This window comes from Chlorocebus sabaeus, chromosome 6 (assembly GCF_047675955.1).
Source record: "Chlorocebus sabaeus isolate Y175 chromosome 6, mChlSab1.0.hap1, whole genome shotgun sequence".
Classification (NCBI taxonomy): Eukaryota; Metazoa; Chordata; class Mammalia; order Primates; family Cercopithecidae; genus Chlorocebus; species Chlorocebus sabaeus.
Genome location: NC_132909.1, coordinates 41,389,054 through 41,412,025, shown reverse-complemented (window position 1 = coordinate 41,412,025; position 22,972 = coordinate 41,389,054). Strand labels below are relative to the sequence as shown.

The window sequence follows — 22,972 nt, the reverse complement described above, 5'->3', positions numbered from 1 at the left end:
TTTGTAGATATGTATTTTTTCATTTCCTGCTATACTGACTACATTTTTTGTTTAATTTTGTAGTGACATGCTTTAGTTGTTCCTTCATTTTATTTTGCATAGTCTCTACAAAACGTTTGTAATCAGCAGGGCACAGTGGCACACACCTGTAATCCTTTTGGGAGGTGGAGGCAGGCAGATGGCCTGTAGCACTTTTGGGAGGTGGAGGCAGGCAGATGGCCTGAGCTCAGGAGTTTGAGACCAGCCTGGGCAACACGGTGAAACCCCATCTCTATTAAAATACAAAAAGTTAGCCAGGTGTGGCGGGGTGGGCCTGTAGTATCAGCTACTCGGGAGGCTGAGGAGAGTTGCTCAAACTTCGGAGGAGCAGGTTGCAGTGAGCTGACATCTCGCCACTGCACTCCAGTCCAGGAGACAGAGTGAGACTCCATTTAAAAAAAAAAAAAAGTTTGTAACCTTCTTGAAAAATAGACATTATGTAAAACATCTTAAAGTTAAAACAGTATGTTTTAATTTCATAACAACTTCAACTGAATACAAAAACTATACCTCTATATTTTACAGTTTGTTATGAATATTTTAGTATTACAAATTATATTATTTTATATTGTATATCCACAGATTTATACACATTTGTATATTTTTTATATTCTGTAGAAAAATTTTAAGGGTTTTATGCACCATCATTATGATAGTAAAGAATTCTATATGACTCTGTATATTTACATTTAATAGGCCGGGTACATTGGCTCACGCCTGTAATCCCAGCACTTTGGGAGGCTGAGGCAAGCGGATCACAAGGTCGATCGAGGCCATCCTGGCTAACACTAAGAAACCCCATCTCTACTAAACATACAAAATATCAGCCAGGCGTGATGGCAAGTACCTGTAGTCCCAGCTACTCAGGAGACTGAGGCAGGAGAATCATTTGAACCGGGGAGGCAGAGGTTGCAGTGAGCTGAGATCATGCCACTGCACTCCAACCTGGGTGACAGAGTGAGATTCCATCTCAAAAAATTAAAAAAAAATTACATTTCATAAAGTGCTTTATATTTATATAATGTTTTATGATGCTGTCCAGCATCATTTTATTTTTCAATGTAAAGGACTCATTTAGCATTTCTCTTGTTTTATATTCAGAGTCTCATTATTTTGCTCAGGCTGACCTCTGGGCCTCAAGTGATCTGACTGCCTTGGCCTCCTAAAGGTGTAGGGTTACAGGCATGAGCCACTGTCCCTGGGTACCATTTAGCATTTTTTTTTTTTTCCAGACAGAGTCTCACTTTCTCACCCAGGCTGGAGTGCTGTGGTGCAGTCTCAGCTCACCACAACCTCTGCCTCCCGAGTTCAAGTGCTTTTCCTGCCTCAGCATCTTGAGTTAAATTCAGACTGTAACTTACTTTTGGAAGGTACTATCCTAGAAGTGATACTGTGTCCAATTATTCACTTGGTTAAAAGCTCTCTAACATGCCAGGCGTGGTGGCTCACTCCTGTAATCCCAGCACTTTGGGAGATGGGTGGATCACCTGAGGTCAGGAGTTTGAGACCAACCTGAGCAATATGGCGAAACCCCATCTCTACTAAAAATAAAAAATAAAAAATAAAAAATAAATAAATAAAAATGAGCCAGGTGTGGTGGCATGCACCTATAGTCCCAGCTGCTTGGGAGGCTGAGGCAGGAGAATTAGAATTGCTTGAACCCAGGAGGTGGCGGTTACAGTGAGCCGAGATAGTGCCACTGCATTCCAATCTGGGGGACAGAGCAAGACTTTGTCTCAAAACGAGTAAATAAATAAATAAATAAATAAACAAAAAGCGGCCGGGCGCCGTGGCTCACGCCTGTAATCTCAGCACTTTGGGAGGCCGAGGTGGGCAGATCACGAGGTCAGGAGATCGAGACCATCCTGGCTAACACAGTGAAACCCCGTCTCTACTAAAAATACAAAAAATTAGCCGGGTGTGGTGGCAGACGCCTGTAGTCCCAGTCACTCAGGAGGCTGAGGCAGGAGAAAGGCGTGAACCTGGGAAGTGGAGTTTGCAGTGAGCCAAGCTCGTGCCACTGCACTCCAGCCTGGGTGACAGAGCAAAACTCCGTCTCAGAAAAAATAAAATAAAATAAAATAAAATAAAAAATAAAAATCTCTCTGACATAATTTTTCACTATAGAGTTAATTATTTTTCTCTTTATTATTAAGTATTTTTATATAGCTGTTGTGCATAAACCACTACATTTAATCTGGCAGCTACTTTTCTTTCTTAGATTTTCTTAGTGTGTATCTGTCTTTGAAAAATGAAGGCTCTCAGCCAGGCGCGGTGGCTCAAGCCTGTAATCCCAGCACTTTGGGAGGCCAAGACGGGCAGATCACGAGGTCAGGAGATGGAGATCATCCGGGCTAACACGGTGAAACCCCGTCTCTACTAAAAAATACAAAAAACTAGCCGGGCGAGGTGGCGGGCGTCTGTAGTCCCAGCTACTCGGGAGGCTGAGGCAGGAGAATGGCGTGAACCCCGGAGGTGGAGCTTGCAATGAGCTGAGATCCGGCCACTGCACTCCAGCCTGGGTGACAGAGCGAGACTCTGTCTCAAAAAAAAAAAAAAAAAAAAAAAAAAGAAAAAGAAAAATGAAGGCTCTCATCTCTGCTTACAGGCCAGAAAAACTGAGAAAAACAGCTAGGTGCAGTGGCTCGCACCTGTAATCCCAGCAATTTGGGAGGTTGAAGCAGGCAGATCACCTGCAGGAGTTTGAGAGAAGCCTGACCAACATGGTGAAACCACATTTCTACTAAAAATACAAAAAATTAGCCAGGTGTGGTGGCCTGTGCCTGTAGTCCCAGCTACTTGGGAGGCTGAGTCAGGAGAATGGCTTGAACCTGGGAGGCGGAGGTTGCAGTGAGCCGAGATCGCCATTACACTCAAGCCTGGATGACAAGAGCGAAACTCTGCCTCAAAACAAACTAAAAACTGGGAAAAACCATGCTCCTACACTTACTGAATGTTTGACAAAATATTATTCTCGGGTCAAAAACAGGCGTTACTGGTGAGCTTCTCAGAAATTCAGAAACTCAGATTTATTCCAGATCTTCTAAAATAAATATGCAGCCGGGCGCGGTGGCTCAAGTCTGTAATCCCAGCACTTTGGGAGGCCGAGACAGGAGGATCACGAGGTCAGGAGATCGAGACCATCCTGGCTAACACGGTGAAACCCCGTCTCTACTAAAAAAATACAAAAAAACTAGCCGGGCGAGGTGGCGGGCGCCTGTAATCCCAGTTACTCGGGAGGCTGAAGCAGGAGAATGGCGAAAACCCGGGAGGCGGAGCTTGCAGTGAGCTGAGATCCGGCCACTGCACTCCAGCCTGGGCGACAGAGCGAGACTCCGTCTCAGGAAAAAAAAATAATAATAAAATAAAATAAATATGCATAACAAGATCTCCAGCTAATTGTACACATTAAAATTTGAGAGGCATCTTCTAACTCAATGTGTCTTTTTGCTTCCGTGGAGTGCAGTAAGTCAGCTAAAGACTTTAACACCAGTGGGGATTGCAATAATTATAGTGGCAGAGGTGAAGTAAGCTCGTGTATCTATGTCCATACCTACTGTGAATATGTGATGGGCTCATACAACAAAGCCCAAGAATCCAATTGACATTATAGCTCAAACTATGCCCATATATCCGAATGGTTCTTTTTTCCCGGAGTAGTAAGTTACAATGTGAGAGATTATTCCGAATCCTGGTAGGATGAGAATGTAGACTTCGGGATGGCCGAAGAATCAGAATAGATGTTGATATAAGATGGGATCACCCCCTCCAGCTGGATCAAACAAAGTGGTGTTGAGGTTACGGTTTGTTAACAGTATGGTGATGCCAGCGGCTAGGACTGGTAGAGAGGAGGAGTAGGACTGCTGTAATTAGGACTGATCAGACAAATAGCGGGGATTGGTATTGGGATATAGCAGGGGGTTTTATGTTGATAATAGTGGTAATAAAGTTAATAGCCCCTAGAATAGAGGAAACGCCTGTTAGGTGAAGTGAAAAGATAGTTAGGTCTACAGAGGCTCCTGGGTGGGAACAATTTCCTGCTAAGGGAGGATAGACTGTTCAACCTGTTCCAGCGCCGGCTTCTACTATGGCGGAAGCGAGTAATAGCAGGAAAGAGGGGGGAGAGGAGTCAGAAGCTTATGTTGTTTATGGGGGGAATGCCATGTCAGGGGCACTGATTATTAGGGGTACTAATCAATTTCCAAAGCCTCCGATTATAATGGGTATTACTATAAAGAAGATATGACGAATGCGTGAGCTGTGACGATAACATTATAGATATGATCATTGCCTAGGAGGTTGCTGGGTTGGCCTAGCTCCGCTCGAATAAGAAGGCTTAAAGCTGTGCCTGTGATTCCAGCTCATGTGCCCAATAGTAGATATAAGGTTCCGATATCTTTATGATTAGTTGAAAATAGTCAACGGTTGATGAACATGGGTGGGGCGGGGTAGGTGGGTAAAATGGCTGAGTAAGCGTTAGACTGTAAATCTAAAGACAGAGGTAGGCCTCTTTTTACCAGCCCCAAGGTGATTTTCATGTTAAATTGCAAATTCAAAGGAGCAGCTCTAACTCTGGCGGGGCTTCTCCCGCCTTTTTTTTTCCCTGCAGCGGGAGAAGTAGATTGAAGCCAGTTGATTAGGGTATTTAGCTGTTAACTAAATTTTTGTGGTTTTAAGTCCCATTGATCTAGCAAGGGCTTAGCTTAATTAAGTGACTGATTTGCATTTAGTTGATGCAGAGTGAAGTTTTGCAGTCCTTGTGTATTTCAGAAATTAAGCATGGTTTACTTATTAAGGAAGGGCTTTGAAGGCTCTTGGTCTTACTTAACCTAAATTTCTAGGGGGTGGGTAGGGTTAGTGGGGAGATTGGTAAGAAGAGGGTAGTAAGGATGATGAGTGAAGGGAGAAGTAGTGTAGGTTTTGTGCTTTCAAACTGTCATTTTATTTTTATGATGTTGGATGTGGGAAATAGTGTTACAGAAGTGGAGTAGATTAGGTGCATATAAAAGTATAAGTTGAGTAGGGTTATGATAATTATGATGGTGGGGGTGATAAAGTTATTGTTTTTTGTGAGTTCTTGGATAATAATTCATTTAGGCAGGAAGCCGGTTAATGGGGGTAGACCCCCTATGGATAATAGGGTGGATGATATTAACAGTATTAGGTTAATTTGCTTCAGGCGCGGGATAGTAGGAGGGTTGTGGTATTTGAGCTTAGGTTGAGTGTTAGGAATGCAGTGGTTGTTAGGGTGATGTATACAATTAGGTAGAAGATAGTGATGTTTGGGTTATATATTAATGTTTGTTATCCAGCGTATATGGGTGATTGAAAAGTATGCTAGGATTTTACGTAGTTGTGTTTGGTTGAGGCCTCCTCAGCTGCCTGTTATGATGAATAGAATTGAAAGGGTTAGGAGGATATTTATGTTTGCTGATGGATGGATTTGAAATGTAATTGAGATGGGAGCTAACTTTTGTCATGTGAGGAGGAGTAGGCCAGAGATTAGAGGGGTTCCTTGGGTGACTTCTGGGATTCAGAAGTGGAAAGGGGCTATTCCTAATTTTATGATAAGGGCTGTTATTATTATTAAGGATGAATATTGGTTAACATTATTTGTTATGGTTCAGCACCCAGAGAATAGGTTATTAGAGAGGATGGCTATCATGAGGATTATGGATGCGGTTCATTGCATGAGGAAATATTTAGTGGCGGCTTCTGTGGAACGGGTGTTTGTTTTTTTGATTAGAATTGGGATGAAGGCTAATATATTTATTTCTAGGCCTGTTCAGGTGAAGAACCAGTGTGAGCTTAATAGAGTAATAAGGGTGCTTCTGATTATGGTGGAGTAGATAATAAGTTGAGCTAATGGGTTAATTAGTATGGGAAGGGTGTAACCAACATTTTTGGGGTATGGGCCCGATAGCTTATTTAGCTGACCTTACTTTAGGATGGGGTGTGATAGGTAGCATGGAGAATTTTGGATTCTCAGGGATAGGTTCAATTCCTATGGTCCTAGAAATAAGAGGGTTGAAACCTCTATTGTTTACTCTATCAAAGTAACTCTTTTGTAGGACATATTTCTAGGTTTGGGGGGAAATGCTGGAGATTACAGTAGGTATTGAAATGTGTCATATGAGAAGTGCTAACGTGAGTGGGAGAAAATTTTTTCATAATAAATATATAAGTTGATCATAGCGGAATTGTGGGTATGCTGTTCGGATTCATAAAAATAGGGAGTTTAAGAGGAGCGTTTTGATGGTAAAACATGTTGTGAATAATTCTGGAGAGTAAATGGTATATAATGTGCCTAGAAAAATTGTGGTTGTCAGGGCATTTACTACAATAATATTTATATATTCAGCTATAAAGAATAGGGCGAACGGGCCTGCAGCATATTCAATGTTAAAGCCTGAGACTAATTCTGATTCACCCTCTGTGAGATCAAAGGGGGCTCGGTTAATTTCTGCTAATGTGGAGATAAATCATATTATGGCTAAGGGCCATGATGGTAGGAGAAGTCAGAGGTGTTCTTGTGTTGTGGTAAGTATGTGTAGGTTAAATGAGCCGCTTATTAGTAGGATTGATAGAATAATAGCAAGGGTGACTTCATACGAGATTGTTTGGGTGACGGTTCATAGTGCGCCGATTAGTGCATAGTTTGAGTTTGATGCTCACCTTGATCATAAAATGGAGTAGACAGCTAAGCTGGATGTAGCTAGAATGAATCATAGCCCTAGGTTGAAATTAATTAGAGGGTTGGGTATGGGAAGGGGGTTTCATAGGAGAAGGGCAATAGACAAGGCTAAGGTTGGGGCGGTAATATAGAGGATAATAGTGGAGGTTGAGGGTTTTAAGGGTTCTTTAGTGAAGAGTTTTATTGCGTTGGCGAAGGGTTGTAGTAGTCCATAGGGGCCTACAACGTTAGGACCTTTATGTAGTTGCATGTAGCCTAGCATTTTTCATTCAATAAGTGTGAGGAATACTATGGTGGCTAGTACGGGTGCAATAAGGAGTAGGAGATTTGTTATAGGCATGGTGTTAAGAAGAGGAGTTGAACCCCTGATTGTAAAGTTTTAAGTTTTATGCAATTACCAAGTATCTTAACAAACCCTGCTCTTGGGTTGGGTATGTAATGCTCTATTAGGTTGAGATTAGATCATCTATGGAGAGAGGGCTCTTTGTGAAGTGGGCCCTATTTCTCTTATCCTTTTGTACAGGGAGAAATGTAGAATAGATAGAAACCGACCTGGATTGCTCCTGTCTGAACTCAGATAATCGTTGAATAAACGAACCCTTGATAGCTGCTGCACCATTAGGATATCCTGATCCGGTCGGGCGCAGTGGCTCATGCCTGTAATCTCAGCACTTTGGGAGGCTGAGGAGGGCAGATCACGAGGTCAGGAGATTGAGACCATCCTGGCTAACACGGTGAAACCCCGTCTCTACTAAAAAAATGCAAAAAAATTAGCCGGGCGTGGTGGCAGGCGCCTGTAGTCCCAGCTACTCAGGAGGCTGAGGCAGGAGAATGGTGTGAACCCAGGAGGCAGAGCTTGCAGTGAGCAGAGATCCTGGGCGACTGAGCAAGACTCTGTCGCAAAAAAAAAAAAAAAAAAAGGGATGTCCTGATCCAAAATCGAGGTCGTAAACCCTATTGTCGATATGGACTCTAGAATAGGATTGCGCTGTTATCCCTAGGGTAACTTGTTCCATTGGTCAAGTTATTGGGTCAGTTATGCATATTGATTCGCTTTGGCTGGTGTAGCCTTAGCATAGGTTGTTTGGAGGTTGGATTATGCTCTGAGGTCACCCCAACCAAAATTTCTAATACAGGTGCAGTAATTTAAAATCCACAGATTTGTATGATTTTTATTGCATTAGTAAATTGAAGCTCCATAGGGTCTTCTCGTCTTATTTCTTATGTCCGCCTCTTCACGGGCAGGTCAATTTCACAAGTTAAAAGTAAGAGACAGTTGAACCCTCGTGGTGCCATTCATACAAGTCCCTATTTAAGGAACAAGTGATTATGCTACCTTTGCACGGTCAGGGTACCAAGGCCGTTGAACATGTGTCACTGGTCAGGCGGTGCCTCTAATACTGGTAGTGCTAGAGGTGATGTTTTTGGTAAACAGGCGGGGTTAAGTTTGCCGAGTTCCTTTTACTTTTTTTAACCTTTCCTTAGAAGCATGCCTATGTTGGGTTAACAGTATGAGTAGTATTGGTTTTGTTTATATTTGTTAATATTAGGCTGTTAAGTATCGGTGAAGTTTTTCGGTCTGATGTAGGCTTATGCAATGGAGAAAGTTGTTCATGTTACTTATATTAACATTATTGCTTCTATAAAATAATAGATTAATCCAATGTGATGTGAGGAGTTCAGCAGAATGTTTGAGACTTTTTGGGTGTTTGATGTTGAGCTTGAACGCTTTCTTAATTGATGGCTGCTTTTGGGTCAACTACGGAGATTGAATTTTTACTCTCTATGCAAGGTTTTTTCCTAGTGTCTAAAGAACTGTCCCTCTTTAGACTAACAATTAAGTTTACAAGGGGATTAGGTAATTCTGTACGTAAATTTAAAGTTGAACTAAGATTCTATCTTGGATAACCAGCTATCACCAGGCTCGGCAGGCTTGTCACCTCTATCCATAAATCTTCCCACTATTTTGCTACATAGATGGGTGTGCTCTTTAGCTGTTTCTGGGTAGCTCGTCTGGTTTTGGGGATTTTGGCTTTAGTTCTCTTTGTGAAGTTGTCTCTAGTTAATCCATTATGCAGAAGGTACAGGGGTATGTCCTTGCTGTTTTGTGCTTGGTTGGTCTTTTTTCATCTTTCCCTTACGGTACTGTGTCTATTGCGCCAGGGTAAAATTTCTATCACCTATACTTTTTTTTTTTTTTTTTTTTGTAAATGATTTAGTTGAGGTTGTTTGGTAATAGTACTGGTTAGGTTTGGGGGGGCTAGAGTTGGCTCAAGGCAATCAAATTATGTTGAGATCTTCTGGGTGTAAGCCGCATGCTTTGTGTTAAGCTATGCCTTGATTTACGTAAGTGCACTTTCCAGTACACTTACCGTGTTACAACTTATCTCCTCTATATAAATATGAGGGCTAGTTAAGCTGATCCTTAAATATACTTGAGGAGGGTGACAGGCGGTGTGTGCGTGCTCTATGGCCTTATTCAATTAAGCAGTCTGCTCTTAATTTACTGCTAAATCCTCCTTGGGCTCTTAGGTTTCATAAGAGTGATCGTGGAATTTTCTGAGGTAGAAAATGTAGTCCATTTCTTACCATCTCATAAGCTGCACCTTGACCTAACGTTTTTATGGGGGATACTTGTGCTTACTTTGTGACCTTTACTAGGGTTTGCTGAGGATGGCGGTATATAGGCTAAGCAAGAGATGATGAGGTGAATCGGGGTTTATCAGTTATAGAACAGGCTCCTCTAGAGGGATGTGAAGCACCACCAAGTCCTCTGAGATTTAAACTGTTGCTTGTAGTATTCTGGCGAGTAGTTTTGTTGTTTTAACTATTGAGGTTTAGGGCTAAGCATAGCGGGGTATCTAATCCCAGTTTGGATCTTAGCTACTGTGTGTTCAGAAGTTTTAAAGCCACTTTCGTAGTTTATTTTACATCAGCTAGGGTATTTTACAATTTAGATGGGGCTTAGCTTCATTGAGACTATATCTAAAACACTCTTTACGCTGGTCTTTATTAGCTTGGGTTAATCGTATGGCCGTGGTGGCTGGCACGAAATTAACCAACCTGGGTGTTAGCATAGCTTAGTTAAACTTTCTTTTATCGCTAAAGGTTTGTCACTGCTGTTTCCCGTGGGGGTGTGGCTGAGCAAAGCGTTTTGAGCTGCATTGTGCATGCTTGACACTTACTCCTTTTGATCGTGATGATTTAGAGGGTGTTTTCACTGGGATGGGGATACTTGCATGTGTAATCTTGCTCAGAGCTAATAGAAAGGACAGGACCAAACCTGTCTGTTTATGGGATGTGTAGATCCGCCTAGACATTTTCAGTATCTTGCTTTAGGAAGGTTAAGCTACATAAACGGGTTTTGTTGAATTTTGGAGATATGTATATATAGTTGTGAGGAGTTGTCTTTGGGGTTGTGGTAATAGGAGTGTAGGTCTGGTAGTGGGTAAATATGTAGTTTGAGTAAAATTAGGGAAGAAAGAAAATTGAAATCGAAAGTAGTGAAGTGAGACGAAAATTGCGTTAGTTGAGGGGTGGCTGTTAAAAGTTGTGCATAGCTAAAAGATAAAAATATAGGCTCTGGCTGAGTGGATTAAGGCTTTTGTTTTTGGGGTTTGGCAAAAGTATGTTTTTGAGGGGAAAAGGTCAGAGACGAGGGGGTTTGGTAAACATTTTGTTGTAGTCTGTGGTGTGGAAGGAGTATTGTCGGTATGTTTGGTTATTGTTATGTCCTACAAGCATGAATTAATTATCCAGAGATAGAATTTTCTCTGGAGGAGTGGCAATGCCTGAACACTGCTGAGCAGAATTTATATAGAAATGTGATGATAGGCCGGGCGCGGTGGCTCAAGCCTGTAATCCCAGCACTTTGGGAGGCCGAGACGGGCGGATCACGAGGTCAAGAGATCGAGACCATCCTGGCTAACCCGGTGAAACCCCGTCTCTACTAAAAAATACAAAAAACTAGCCGGGCGAGGTGGCGGGCGCCTGTAGTCCCAGCTACTCGGGAGGCTGAGGCAGGAGAATGGCGTAAACCCGGGAGGCGGAGCTTGCAGTGAGCTGAGATCCGGCCACTGCACTCCAGCCTGGGCGACAGAGCTACACTCTGCCTCAAAAAAAAAAAAAAAAAAAAAATGTGATGATAGGGAACTACAGAAACCTGGCCTTTCTTTGTGTTTGATTTTTGTATTAATATGCTTTCACTTCTTCCTTTTTTGTGTGTCTATACAGGTTTTTTCTATGGTACCTTGGGGATTACATAAAACCTTTAAAAGATACAACAATATATTTTAATCTGGTAAAAAATTAACTTTAGTTGCATGTAAAATTTCATTACATTTGCCCTCAACCTTGTTTTTATCGTTGCTAATTATCTTTTTATGGTGCACATTCATTAACAGGTGTTTCTAATAATTTCTATGCTTTTATCTTTCAAATTTTAAAGAATAATTAAAAATGCTTTTTCCACCATTACGATAATGCTAAGGAATTCTGTTTTGAGTATGTGCGGAAGTTTTTCAAAAAGTGATGTATTTTTATAAAATTATGTGTTGTTCTCCTCCTTCATGTTATTTTCAGTGGAAGGAATTCCTTTCAGCATCTTTAATATGTAGGGCATATGCGGTGCCAATATACTTTTTCTGAATTTGGTCACTTTGCAAGGTCTTTTTCTTTTTGTTAGGACAGTTTTGCTGATAGTATTCTTCTCACTTGACAATTATTTCCTTTAGGACTTTGACTACATCATATAGCTTCCTTCTAGCCTGTAAAAATTTTATCGACAAATTTACTGGTTATCTCATTAGACCATGCTTTTAAATGACACATCACTTTTACCTTGAAGCTCTCAAGATTCTCCCATTGTCTGTGACTAAAAATTGTGCCTATATGTGTTTGTTAGAAATATCTTTGTGTGGCAGGACATGGTGGCTCATGCCTGTAATCCCATCACTTTGCGCGGCCAAGGCAGGCTGATCAACTGAGGTCGGGAGGTAGAGACCAGCCTGACCAATATGGAGAAACCCCATCTCTACTAAAAAAAAATACATAAAAATTAGCCGACCCTGGTGGCGCATGCCTGTAATCCCAGCTACTCAGGCAGCAAGAAGCAGGAAAATCGCTTGAACCTGGGAGGTGGAGGTTGCGGTAAGCCGAGATCACGCCACTGCGTTTCAGCCTGGGCATTAAGAGCAAAACTCGGTCTCAAAAAAAGAAATGTCTTTGTGTGTATCCTAGTCTGTTTGTTGAGCTTCTTCATTTCTGCATATTTTATTAGTTTTAAAATTTTTTATTTCATTTTTACCTTTTTTACATTTCATATTTTTACCTCCACAATTTCTAGGGTTTACTGATATTTTAAATATTTTTGCTATTTTTTTAGTTTTAATTTCATTTATTTTAGTGCTGAATTTACTCCCATGCCGTAAGTTTTCTTCAGTTTATTCTGGGACACCTTTTTTTCTGGGTAATGTCCTTTCTTGGATTAAGAACAATTTGTTCCTTTTCAGTAAAGATCATCTTTAGTGTGTCGGGAGAGCTCATGTATGGGTTAATGTGACCATGAGTTCTGTAGGTCCAGCAGCACATCTTGGCTACTTCCTTCACTTGGATATGCTCAATTACTGGAGAATCTACATCTAAACCCTTAACTTCAGCATTACTCTCTGCATGTTTATGTATGTGCAGCAAAAAGTCAACACTCTTTTTGGGCCACTGTTTCCAGCTCCACTGCTTGGCCTGTGAGTATCTATGAACCCCACCATTGTAACATCGGAACGGTATGCACTGTTTCTGTAAAGTGACATCTTCCAGATACTCTTTTGTATATGCATATCCTTGATAGTCTGGACAGTTTCACGAGGGTTCTTAAAGTAAACACGAAGATTGGAACCTTTTGATTTGCATGATTTTGTGGGGTTCTCTGGGTCAAGTGAATAGCAAGCTATTTTCACAGATTACCTCCAGTTGTTTAGGGGAAGAGGTTATCCTCGTTTTTCTGATATTCATTAGTGGTGTTTCTATTTCTCTCATTGAGTATTATTCAATTTATTTGAAATTCTTAAAATTAGTTTATTAATCTTCATTTTATTATTGCCCTCTAAAATGTTACATGTTTCTGATTGGGCCATGTTGGCCTAATATTCCGTATATATTGTAATCTTTGATTGAGATTTGTGCATTTAAAAAGCTACATGTTGGCCGGGCGCGGTGGCTCAAGCCTGTAATCCCAGCACTTTGGGAGGCCGAGACGGGCGGATCACGAGGTCAGGAGATCGAGACCATCCTGGCGAACACGGTGAAACCCCGTCTCTACTAAAAAATACAAAAAACTAGCCGGGCGAGGCGGCGGGCGCCTGTAGTCCCAGCTACTCGGGAGGCTGAGGCAGGAGAATGGCGGGAACCCGGGAGGCGGAGCTTGCAGTGAGCTGCGATCCGGCCACTGCACTCCAGCCTGGGCGACAGAGCGAGACTCCGTCTCAAAAAAAAAAAAAAAAAAAAGCTACATGTTACAATCTTTATAATATAGCTTTGTCCTGGCATAGTCTGAAACCTGTTGTCTGGGCTACAGATTTTGGAGTCTCTCAAACATGTTCCTAGGATGTATTTAGTTTGAAATTTAGCTGGTTCTCAAATCTTACTACACTTAAGAGAGTTCATTCTGGAGAGAAACCCTACAAATGTGAAGTATGTGGCAAAGCTTTTAGCCAATCCTCAAGGCTTACTACACATAAGGTAATTTATGAAGAGAAATTCTACAAATGTGAGGAATGTGGCAAAGCCTTTAAGCAGTCCTCACATCTTAATACACATAAGAAAATTCATACTGGAGAGAAATTCTACAAATGTGAAGAATGTGGCAAAGCTTTAGCCAATTCTCTTCCCTTACTACATAAGGGAATTCATTCTGGAGAGAAACCCTACAAATGTGAAGTATGTGGCAAAGCTTTTAGCCAGTCCTCAAGGCTTACTACACATAAGCAAATTCATGCTGGAGAGAAATTCTACAACTGTGAAGAATGTGGCAAGACTTTTAACCAATCCACAAACCTTACTACACATAAGAAAATTTATACTGGAGAGACACCCTACAAATGTGAAGAATGTGGCAAAGCTTTTCGCCAGTCCTCACACCTTACTATACATAAGATAATTCATACTGGATAGAAACTTTAAAAATGTAAAGAATTTGACAAAGCTTTTAACTCTTCCTCAACTCTTACTAAACATGAGAGAATTCATACAGAAGATAAAGTTTACTTATGTGAAGAATGTGCAAAGCTTTTAACTGGTCCTCAAACCTTACTGAACGTAAGGTAATTCATACTGGAGAGAAACCCTACAAATGTTAAGAATGTGGCACTGCTTTTATCTGGTCCTTGAACCTTAATAAACATAAGATAATTCATACAAGAGAAAAATCCTACAAATGTGAAGAATGTGGCAAATCTTTTAACCATTTCTTATTTCTTATTAACCATAAGGTAATTTATATGAAAAATGTGGCAAAACTCGTAAGTGGTCCTCAAAACTTACTGAAAATGAGGTAACTCGTACTGGAGAGAAATCCTACAAATGAAAAAGTAAATGTGGAAAGCTTTTAACTGGTCCTCAAAACTTACTGAACATAAGATTATTTATACTAGAGAGAAAACCTAGAAATGTGAAAAATGTGGCAAAGCTTTTAACCAATTCTCAAACCTTACTAGACATAAGAAAATTTTTGCTGGAGATAAACCCTATAAATGTGGCAAAGCTTTTAAGTGGTCCTCAGAACTTACTGAACAAAAGATAATTCACAGTGGAGAGAAACCCTACAATGTAAAGAATGTGGCAAAGCTTTTAAGTAGACCTGAGAACTTAATAAGCATAATTCTTAAAGGAGAGAAACTACAAATTTAAAGAATGTGCCGAAGCTTTTAACTGGTCTTGAGAACTAACTAGACATAAGAAAATTTATACTGGAGAAAAACCCTACAAACGTGACGAATGTGGCAAAGCTTTTAACCAGTCCTCAAACCATATTGAAGGTAAAATAACATACTGGAGACAAACCCTAAAAATGTGAAAAAGGTAACAAGGTCTTTAACTGGTCTTCAACTCTTACTGAACATCAGAGAATTTATACAGAAGATAAAGCCTACAAATATGAAGAATGTGACAGTCTTCACATATTGAATCACAATATGTGATTCAATTTTTGTTAATTTTTACTAAAAATGAGTGTTTAAATGTTGAGTTACAGTAAGAATTAAAATCCATTAACACATAAATAATGTTATGGCTAGTGCTCAGTACAAATTAACTATTAATAAAATATTCATATGCTAAATTCCATTAATACTTTAACATATTTTTACATAATACACAAGTTTCTCAATCAATAAATATATATTTAATTTTTTAAATGTGGTAAATGGAATACAATTCAGCCTTAAAAGAAGGTAAATCCAATCATTTGAAACAATATATATTTGGAAGACATTATGCTAGATGAATAAGCCTGACACAGAAAGACAAACACTGCATGATCTAATTTATATGTAGAATCTAATAAAGTTTAACTCAAAAAAGTAGAAAGTGAAATAATAGGGAGCAGAAGGCAGGGGTCTGAGAGGGAAATAGGGAGTTGTTAATCAAAGGGTACAATGTTTCAAATAGACAGGAAAATAGGGTTTGAGATCTATTGCACAGCAGCATAACTATAACAATAATGCATTGTGTATTTCAAAATAACTAGGAGTAAATTTCAAATGTCTCACCACAAAAAGGTTGATATGTAATTTTACTTATTTTATATACAGATATCAAAACATCCCTTTGTACCCTGTAATGTATAAAACTCTGATTTGCCAGTAAAAATACTATTAATACTTTTTTGAGACGAAGTCTCACTCTGTCACCCAGGCTAGAGTGCCTCTTGCGTAGCTGTGACCAGCTAGTTTTTGTATTTTTTAGTAGTGATGGAGTCCTGTATTTTTTTAGTAGTGATGGAGCTGGGCTAGCTAGGCCATCCATGCATGCATGCATCCATGCACCCATGCACCCATGCATCCATCCATCCATCCATCCCATCCATCCATCCGACGGAGTTTCACTGTTGTTGCATAGGCTGGAGTGCAGTGGTGCCATCTGGCTCACTGCAAACTCCGCCTCCTGAGTTCAAGCGAATCTCCTGCTTCAGGCTCTAGAGTAGCTGGAATTACAGGTGCCCACCACTATGGCCGGCCTAATTTTTGTCTTTTTAGTAGAGACGGGGTTTCACCACATTGACCAGACTGCTCTAGAACTCCTGATCTCAAGTGATCTGCCCATCTCAGTCTCCCAAAGTGCAGGGATTACAGGTGTGAGCCACTGCGCCCAGCCAATACTTTTTTTTTTTTTTTTGAGACGGAGTCTCGCTCTGTCGCCCGGGCTGGAGTGCAGTGGCCAGATCTCAGCTCACTGCAAGCTCCGCCTCCTGGGTTTAAGCCATTCTCCTGCCTCAGCCTCCGGAGTAGCTGGGACTACAGGCGCCCGTCACATCGCCCGGCTAGTTTTTTTGTATTTTTTAGTAGAGACGGGGTTTCCCCGTGTTAGCCAGGATGGTCTCGATCTCCTGACCTCGTGATCCACCCGTCTCGGCCTCCCAAAGTGCTGGGATTACAGGCTTGAGCCACCGCGCCCGGCCGCCAATACTTTTTTTAAAAAAAGAGGTAAACTTTAAGAAATTGGGTCAGAGAAAAAGTGTTTCTTCATCTTAAAATTCCAGGAAACACGCACACGCATATATAAATTAAGACATATATATACATTTCCTGGAATTTTAAGATTATATATATATATATCTCAAATGCCTTTCTCATTTAGTAATGTAGGAAGGTAAACTCTTATTATGAAGTCTGAATCCAAAATTCAGAAAATATCTTGATTTGAATGTTCAAAATAATGTAATACTTTAAGAAACAACAGATTCTAAAGCAACTGTATTCTCTAAATGTGTAAGTAGATGATTTCCTTCACTTGTTAGAGCAAAAATATTTGAATACATATTGGTAAACTACATTTAACAAATGAACATAAACACTTGGCAATAAGAAATGTATTAAACAAGCAGATGAAGAAACAATTTGCCTCTTTAACACTGACAAACACTAGGCATTTAAGTGCTGATTTATCTAGTGTTACTGGAGTGCAAAGGAACAGAACTCAACAGGAGATCTTTCCAGAGATATTTGTAACTATGCTGTATGTGAATATATGGGAATTTGCCAAAGATAGTATTAAAAACATCCAACTTCTATTATAGCCCCAGGCTGACTGATTAGAATAAATATGGGTTACGAACCACTGATTTGGCCACCTTCTTTTTAGCCTCAACATTGGTCATGAGCTAACAGAATTAACAAGAGCTAATAAATTTCCTGTCCACTCGCTATGCGCTGGGAACTTTTCTGGTACCTTTATCAGTATTAATTGCTTTAATTTTACCAATATCCTAAGATTTAAGCACTATTATCCTCACTGTACAGCTGAAGAGTTAAGCACACGGAGGTTAACAAACTGTGTTCAGGTCATATAGCTCATAAGTGGCAGAACTGGGATGCAAACAGGAACCACCTGATACTAAGTATCAATCTTGATCATGATGCCCAACACCCTCTCACCTAATGCTTTTTTCCGTTTCCGATGTAACATTTTGGCTTTGAATCTTCCAACTTAGTAGAATCTAAAAAGAATTTAAAAATTGCTATTTATACCCTTAGATAGTATGTAGAACTTGATTTTTGGTTTAAAGTACTCATTACTAAGCCTTAAAAAAATATTTTGGTAAATGAATACTAACAATGATATTTCTCCCATGATTTAAAGGAACCACTAATTTTATCAAATTTTTATATTAAAAGCTAGAATATGCCTATAATTAAATACAAAATTTATGGTCTGCATATACATAATCATTTTTTGACTGGTCTACACTTTCTGAAAGTTTCAGAAACACTATTATCAGAATACTTTTTTCTATTTAATAAAGAATATTAAGTTTTTACAGTGACTAAAATAGTTTGGAATTACTTTTTAAAAAAAAATTTTTTTTGAGATGGCGTTTCACTCTTGTTGCCCAGGCTGGAGTGCAGTGAGGCAACCTCGGCTCACTGTAAACTCCGCCTCCCAGATGCAAGTGATTCTCCTGCCTCCATCTGCCCAGTAGCTGGGATTACAGGCGCCTGCCACCACACCCAGCTAATTTTTGTATTTTTATTAGAGACAGGGTTTCACCACGTTGGCCAGGCTGGTTTCGATTTCCTGGCCTCAGGCAATCTGCCCGCCTCGGCCTCCCAAAAGTGCTGGTATTACAGGTGTGAGCCACTGTGTCTGGACAATAGTTTGGGAACTAATCAGTAACTTACCAATGATCAAGGAATTGGCTACAGTTAGGTGACTAAAAATCTGTAGACTAAACTTAACCTACTTAAAAAAATTATATAAAATAAGAATATGGGTTGGGCACAGTGGCTCACACCTATAATCCCAGCACTTTGGGAGGCCGAGGCTGGCAGATCACGAAGTCAGGAGATCGAGACCATCCTGGCTAACATGGTGAAACACCCTCTCTACTAAAAATACAAAAAAAAAATTAGCGGGGCGTGGTGGTGGGCGCCTGTAGTCGTCCCAGCTACACAGGAGGCTGAGGCAGGAGAATGGTGTGAACCCCGGAGGCGGAGCTTGCAGTGAGCTGAGATCACGCCACTGCACTCCAGCCTGCCCTACAGAGCGACACTCCGTCACAAACAAACAAACAAACAAACAAAAACACTAAAATAAGAAGAATATGGGTCAAGCCTAGTGATTCACGCCTGTAATCCCAGCATTTGGTAGGACGCGGTCAGCAGATCACGAGGTCAGGAATTCCAGACCAGCCTGCCCAACATAGTGAAACCCCATCTCTACTAAAAATACAAAAATTAGCCGGGCATGGTGGTGTGCACCTGTAATTCCCAACTACTCAGGAGGCTGAGGCAGGAGAATCACTTGAACCTGGGAGGTGGAGGGTGCAGTGAGCTGAGATCATGCCACTACACGCCAGCCTAGGCAACAGAGTGGGACTCCATATCAAAAAAAAAAAAAAAAAAAAAAAGCATGTAATTCCTCCAAATTGTTTTACCAAGATGTATTTTGATACATCTTGATAAATTATTCCAAATTTCAAATCCACAGGTCATCGTACATTGTTTTGCCACATTCAACATTCACTTAAAAATAGAAGATTCTGCCAGGCACGGTGGCTCATGCCTGTAATCCCAGCACTTTGGGAGGCTGAGGCGGGTGGATCACCTGAGGTCGGGAGTTTGAGACTAGCCTGGCCAACATGGCGAAACCGCATCTCTACCAAAAATACAAAACTCGCTGGGCGTGGTGTAATCCCAGCTACCTGGGAGCCTGAGGTAGGAGAATCACTTGAACCTGGGGGGTGGAGGACACAGTGAGCCAAGAATGGGCCACTTCACTTCAGCCTGAGAGAGCAAAACTCTGTCTCAAAAAAAAAAATAAAAACATAAAAAAAGAAAAAAAATTCTGCACAGAAATATGTTGAGATATAAATATATCATACAAAATTCAATTTAAAATTATTCATTTGCCATTAACTCTAGAATCTAATTTCTAAAATACATTCTTTACCAATTTTATATTTGCCATGCTTTTTGTAAGAATACAACTTTTTTTAACACAGAAAAAAACAAAGCTAAGTGATGTAATCTTTTCACTTGTTAACAATGTATATCTATTCTTTTAACTATTCTGAAAGTTATATTGATAAGCAAATTCTTCAGCTAAAACCAATTTTTCAGTGCATTAAAGAATACCAACTTTCTCTTTAGAACCTACAAACCCCTGTACCATGTAAAATGACAAGGCATGAAGACAACAATGAGAAAACTGTAGTCATAACACAGTAAAAGAGGAAAGACTGTGATGCATATATAGTTGGAATACACATAAGACAAAACTGAAGATCAAAAGAAGCAGAATTTTTGTATAAATTCAGTAAGTCAGCTTTGCAGCATCCTCTCCACATGATGAATCAACGTTATTTCTTCACCATTGGTATTTTCCATCTCCAACTTGAAGTTACAAACTCCAGCAAAAGTATTTATGACTTACTATAAAGCATGTTTTACTCAGAAGTCATATTTGTTTGCTACATATGTAAAAACATCCTCATGACTTGTGAAGTCTCCCTAGTACTTACCAAAGCAAATTAGCTCACTCAATAGATTTACTTATGTCAATTATGAAAAGTGAAAGAAACAAAAGAAAATTAGGCTTATATAGGTTTCTCCAATAAAACAAAATCAAAAATTAAAATGTAACAATATAGTAATTTTGTAATTACATCTAAAAATTATTTTGTGTGCACGCTTTAAATTTCATAAAAATCATTCTTATAATCCCCAACCAGCTCACATAATGAGTACCTCATAAACTACAAAACAAGAAAATTATGGGCCTAACATGAGTACAAGTAAAAACTGAGAATGTGCATAGGCAGATTCTGAACCATAAGCCCTAACATTTTACAGCAATGAATTCAATACAATGTATAGATTTGCTTTCAACATTTTCAAGGTTTTTAGTTTTCTAATAAGTCACTGTATTAATTTGTTTTGTTCCAATATTGCTTTCTTCTTCTGAAAATGGGTACAAACTCATACTCACACATACTTCATAATTTTCTTACACCTAAGGTTTATCTTTAGAGTAATATATGTATATATTTAACTCTATGTAAATAAAAACTAAAAGCCTGTATGTGTTTGCAGGCAGAGAGAAAAAATGTTCAAAGAAAAATATGTAACAAATTCTTTAAGTATTTATTCAGGACTTAGAGATGTATCAATTTTATTTATACTTCTATATAACTTTTATTATGACCATAAAAATGACCCTGTAGCCAAGAACAATTGTAAATTTAAAAATAATCAAAGTGCTTTTAATATTTTAAAACAAAGTATTTGTTATTTTACTAATCAAATTGTAATAAAAAGGATAAATGCTAGAGGTGATGGATGCCTCATCCTGATGTAATTATTATATATTATACGCCTGTACCAAAAAATGCCATATATGGCATAAATATATACACATACTGTGTAACCACAAAATTAAAAAGAAGAAATAAGAAAGGATAAAAATGGGGCCAGGCATGGTGGCTCACGCCTGTAATCCCAGCACTTTGGGAGGCCGAGGCGGGTGGACCACGAGGTCAGATCGAGACCATCCTGGTTAACACAGCAAAACGCCATCTCCACTAAAAATACAAAAAATTAGCTGGGTGTGGTGGCAGGTGCCTGTAGTCCCAGCTACTCAGGAGGCTAAGGCAGGAGCAAGGCGTGAACCCGGGAGGTGGAGCTTGCAGTGAGCTGAGATCATGCCACTGCACTCCAGTCTGGGAGACAGAGCGAGACTCCCTCTCAAAAAAAAAAAAAAAAAAAAAAAAGTATAAAAATGTAACCTATGTGAAAAATACATTTTAACTTATTTGCAATCTGAAGCCACTGACAGAACCGATTACTAGAGGTGTTATTCCACTATGTTGCCAAATAGCTTATTGTTTTATTTTACCTACACCCTCGAGTAGGGTGGGTATGTTACAGTTAGTGGAATAATAATGCTCCATTGAATGCACAAAACTTTTTTTTTTTTTTTTTTTGAAACAGGATCTTGCTCTTGTTGTCCAGGCTAGAGTGCAATGGCGTAATCTTGGCTCTCTGCAACCTCTGCCTCCTGGGTTCAATTGATCCTTCTGCCTCAATCTCTGAAGTAACTGGGATTACAGGCACCTATAATGCCCGTAATTTTTTGTATTTTTAGTAGAGACAGGGTTTCACCATGTTGGCCAGGCTGGTTTCGAGCTCCTGATCTCAAGTGTTCTGCCTGTCTCAGCCTCCCAAAGTGTTGGGATTATAGGCGTGAGTGAGCCACTGTGCCCAGCCAGAATGTACAATAGTCTTAATATAGTAAAAGAAAATAATTAAAAATTAAGTCCACACATAATCTAAGAGTTTTTAAATGTACTGCATTTTATTAAATAAAAGTACAATCAGTAACATTATATGGTACTACTTTAACTTACATTTAACTAAAAAATGTTTTTCTCTCATAACATGAAAGAATATTACTCTGAACAACTACCTCATAAATCACTAAGTTAACCACAAAGAGCCTCTTCACTTAGATACTTATCATGCATCTTACATTTCCATGTCCTTACTCTTTTAGAGAAGAGGTCGTGTATAATTCCCACCTAATAAAGTATCTCTCATATCTCTTATGCAGTAATAGTTGATCATATGCTTTCACAGGTGAATGTAATAAAAATGAATAAATAGCATGAAGTAATTTCAGAGTTAACTTACATTATTTACTTTTAGCAAGTTTTGTAACTTACCAAAAAAGTATACTTGAATGTAATTATGACTTTTCAAAGAAATGTCTACTCATTTTAAAGTTATATAAAATTAATTTACTTACCAACTGTAGTTTTGGATTTTCTACACACAGCAGTCTGATTTAGTGTAATGTCTGAAGTGTCAGTGCCTTAGCTATTTCTACTGTTAATTCTCTGATAATTATATAAACTCAATTTGAATTAAATATTTCTTCATATTTATTTCATCTGCAAAAGAATATTTCAGTATGAGCTCTCTGGCATTTTCTATGCTATAGTTATTGAAAAAATGTTTTCCCAAACTGATTACATTTGCTGAATTCTTCTCCGATATAAATTCCCTAATGTTGAACAAAGTTTCAGCAACTGCTTCACGGTTCCTCTCTAGTAGAAAATGTGTACAATAGGCGGGCACGGTGGCTCACGCCTGTAATCCCAGCACTTTGGGAGGCCGAGGCGGGTGGCTCTCGAGGTCAGGAGATTGAGACCACCCTGGCTAACACGGTGAAACCCCATTTCTACTAAAAATACAAAAAATTAGCTGGGGGTGGTGGCGGGCGGGTGGGCGCGGCACCACTAGTCCCAGCCACTGGCGAGGCTGAGGCAGGAGAATCTTGTGAACCTGGGAGGCGGAGCTTGCAGTGTGCAGTGAGCTGAGATCAGGCGACGGCACTCCAGCCTGGGTGGCAGAGTGAGACTCTGTCTTAAAAATAAAAATGTGTACAATAAAATCTGTGATACAAGTACTACAACCCTCTTTATATTTGTAATGTTTGTCTTCAGAATAAACTCTTCACTTTAAAGGCTTA

The 22,972-nt window shown here is 39.6% G+C and overlaps 1 protein-coding gene across 1 annotated transcript in view; it reads left to right on the top strand.

Annotated features, from left to right (window-relative positions):
* Nucleotides 1-13,900, top strand: part of LOC103234264 (uncharacterized) — a 322,907-nt gene extending 309,007 nt beyond the window's left edge. The window contains exon 5 of the mRNA XM_073016737.1: nt 13,357-13,900. Within this exon, the coding sequence (XP_072872838.1) occupies nt 13,357-13,900 (544 nt within the window). The remainder of the gene's footprint in view (nt 1-13,356) is intronic.
* The last annotated feature ends 9,072 nt before the right edge of the window (nt 13,901-22,972 follow it).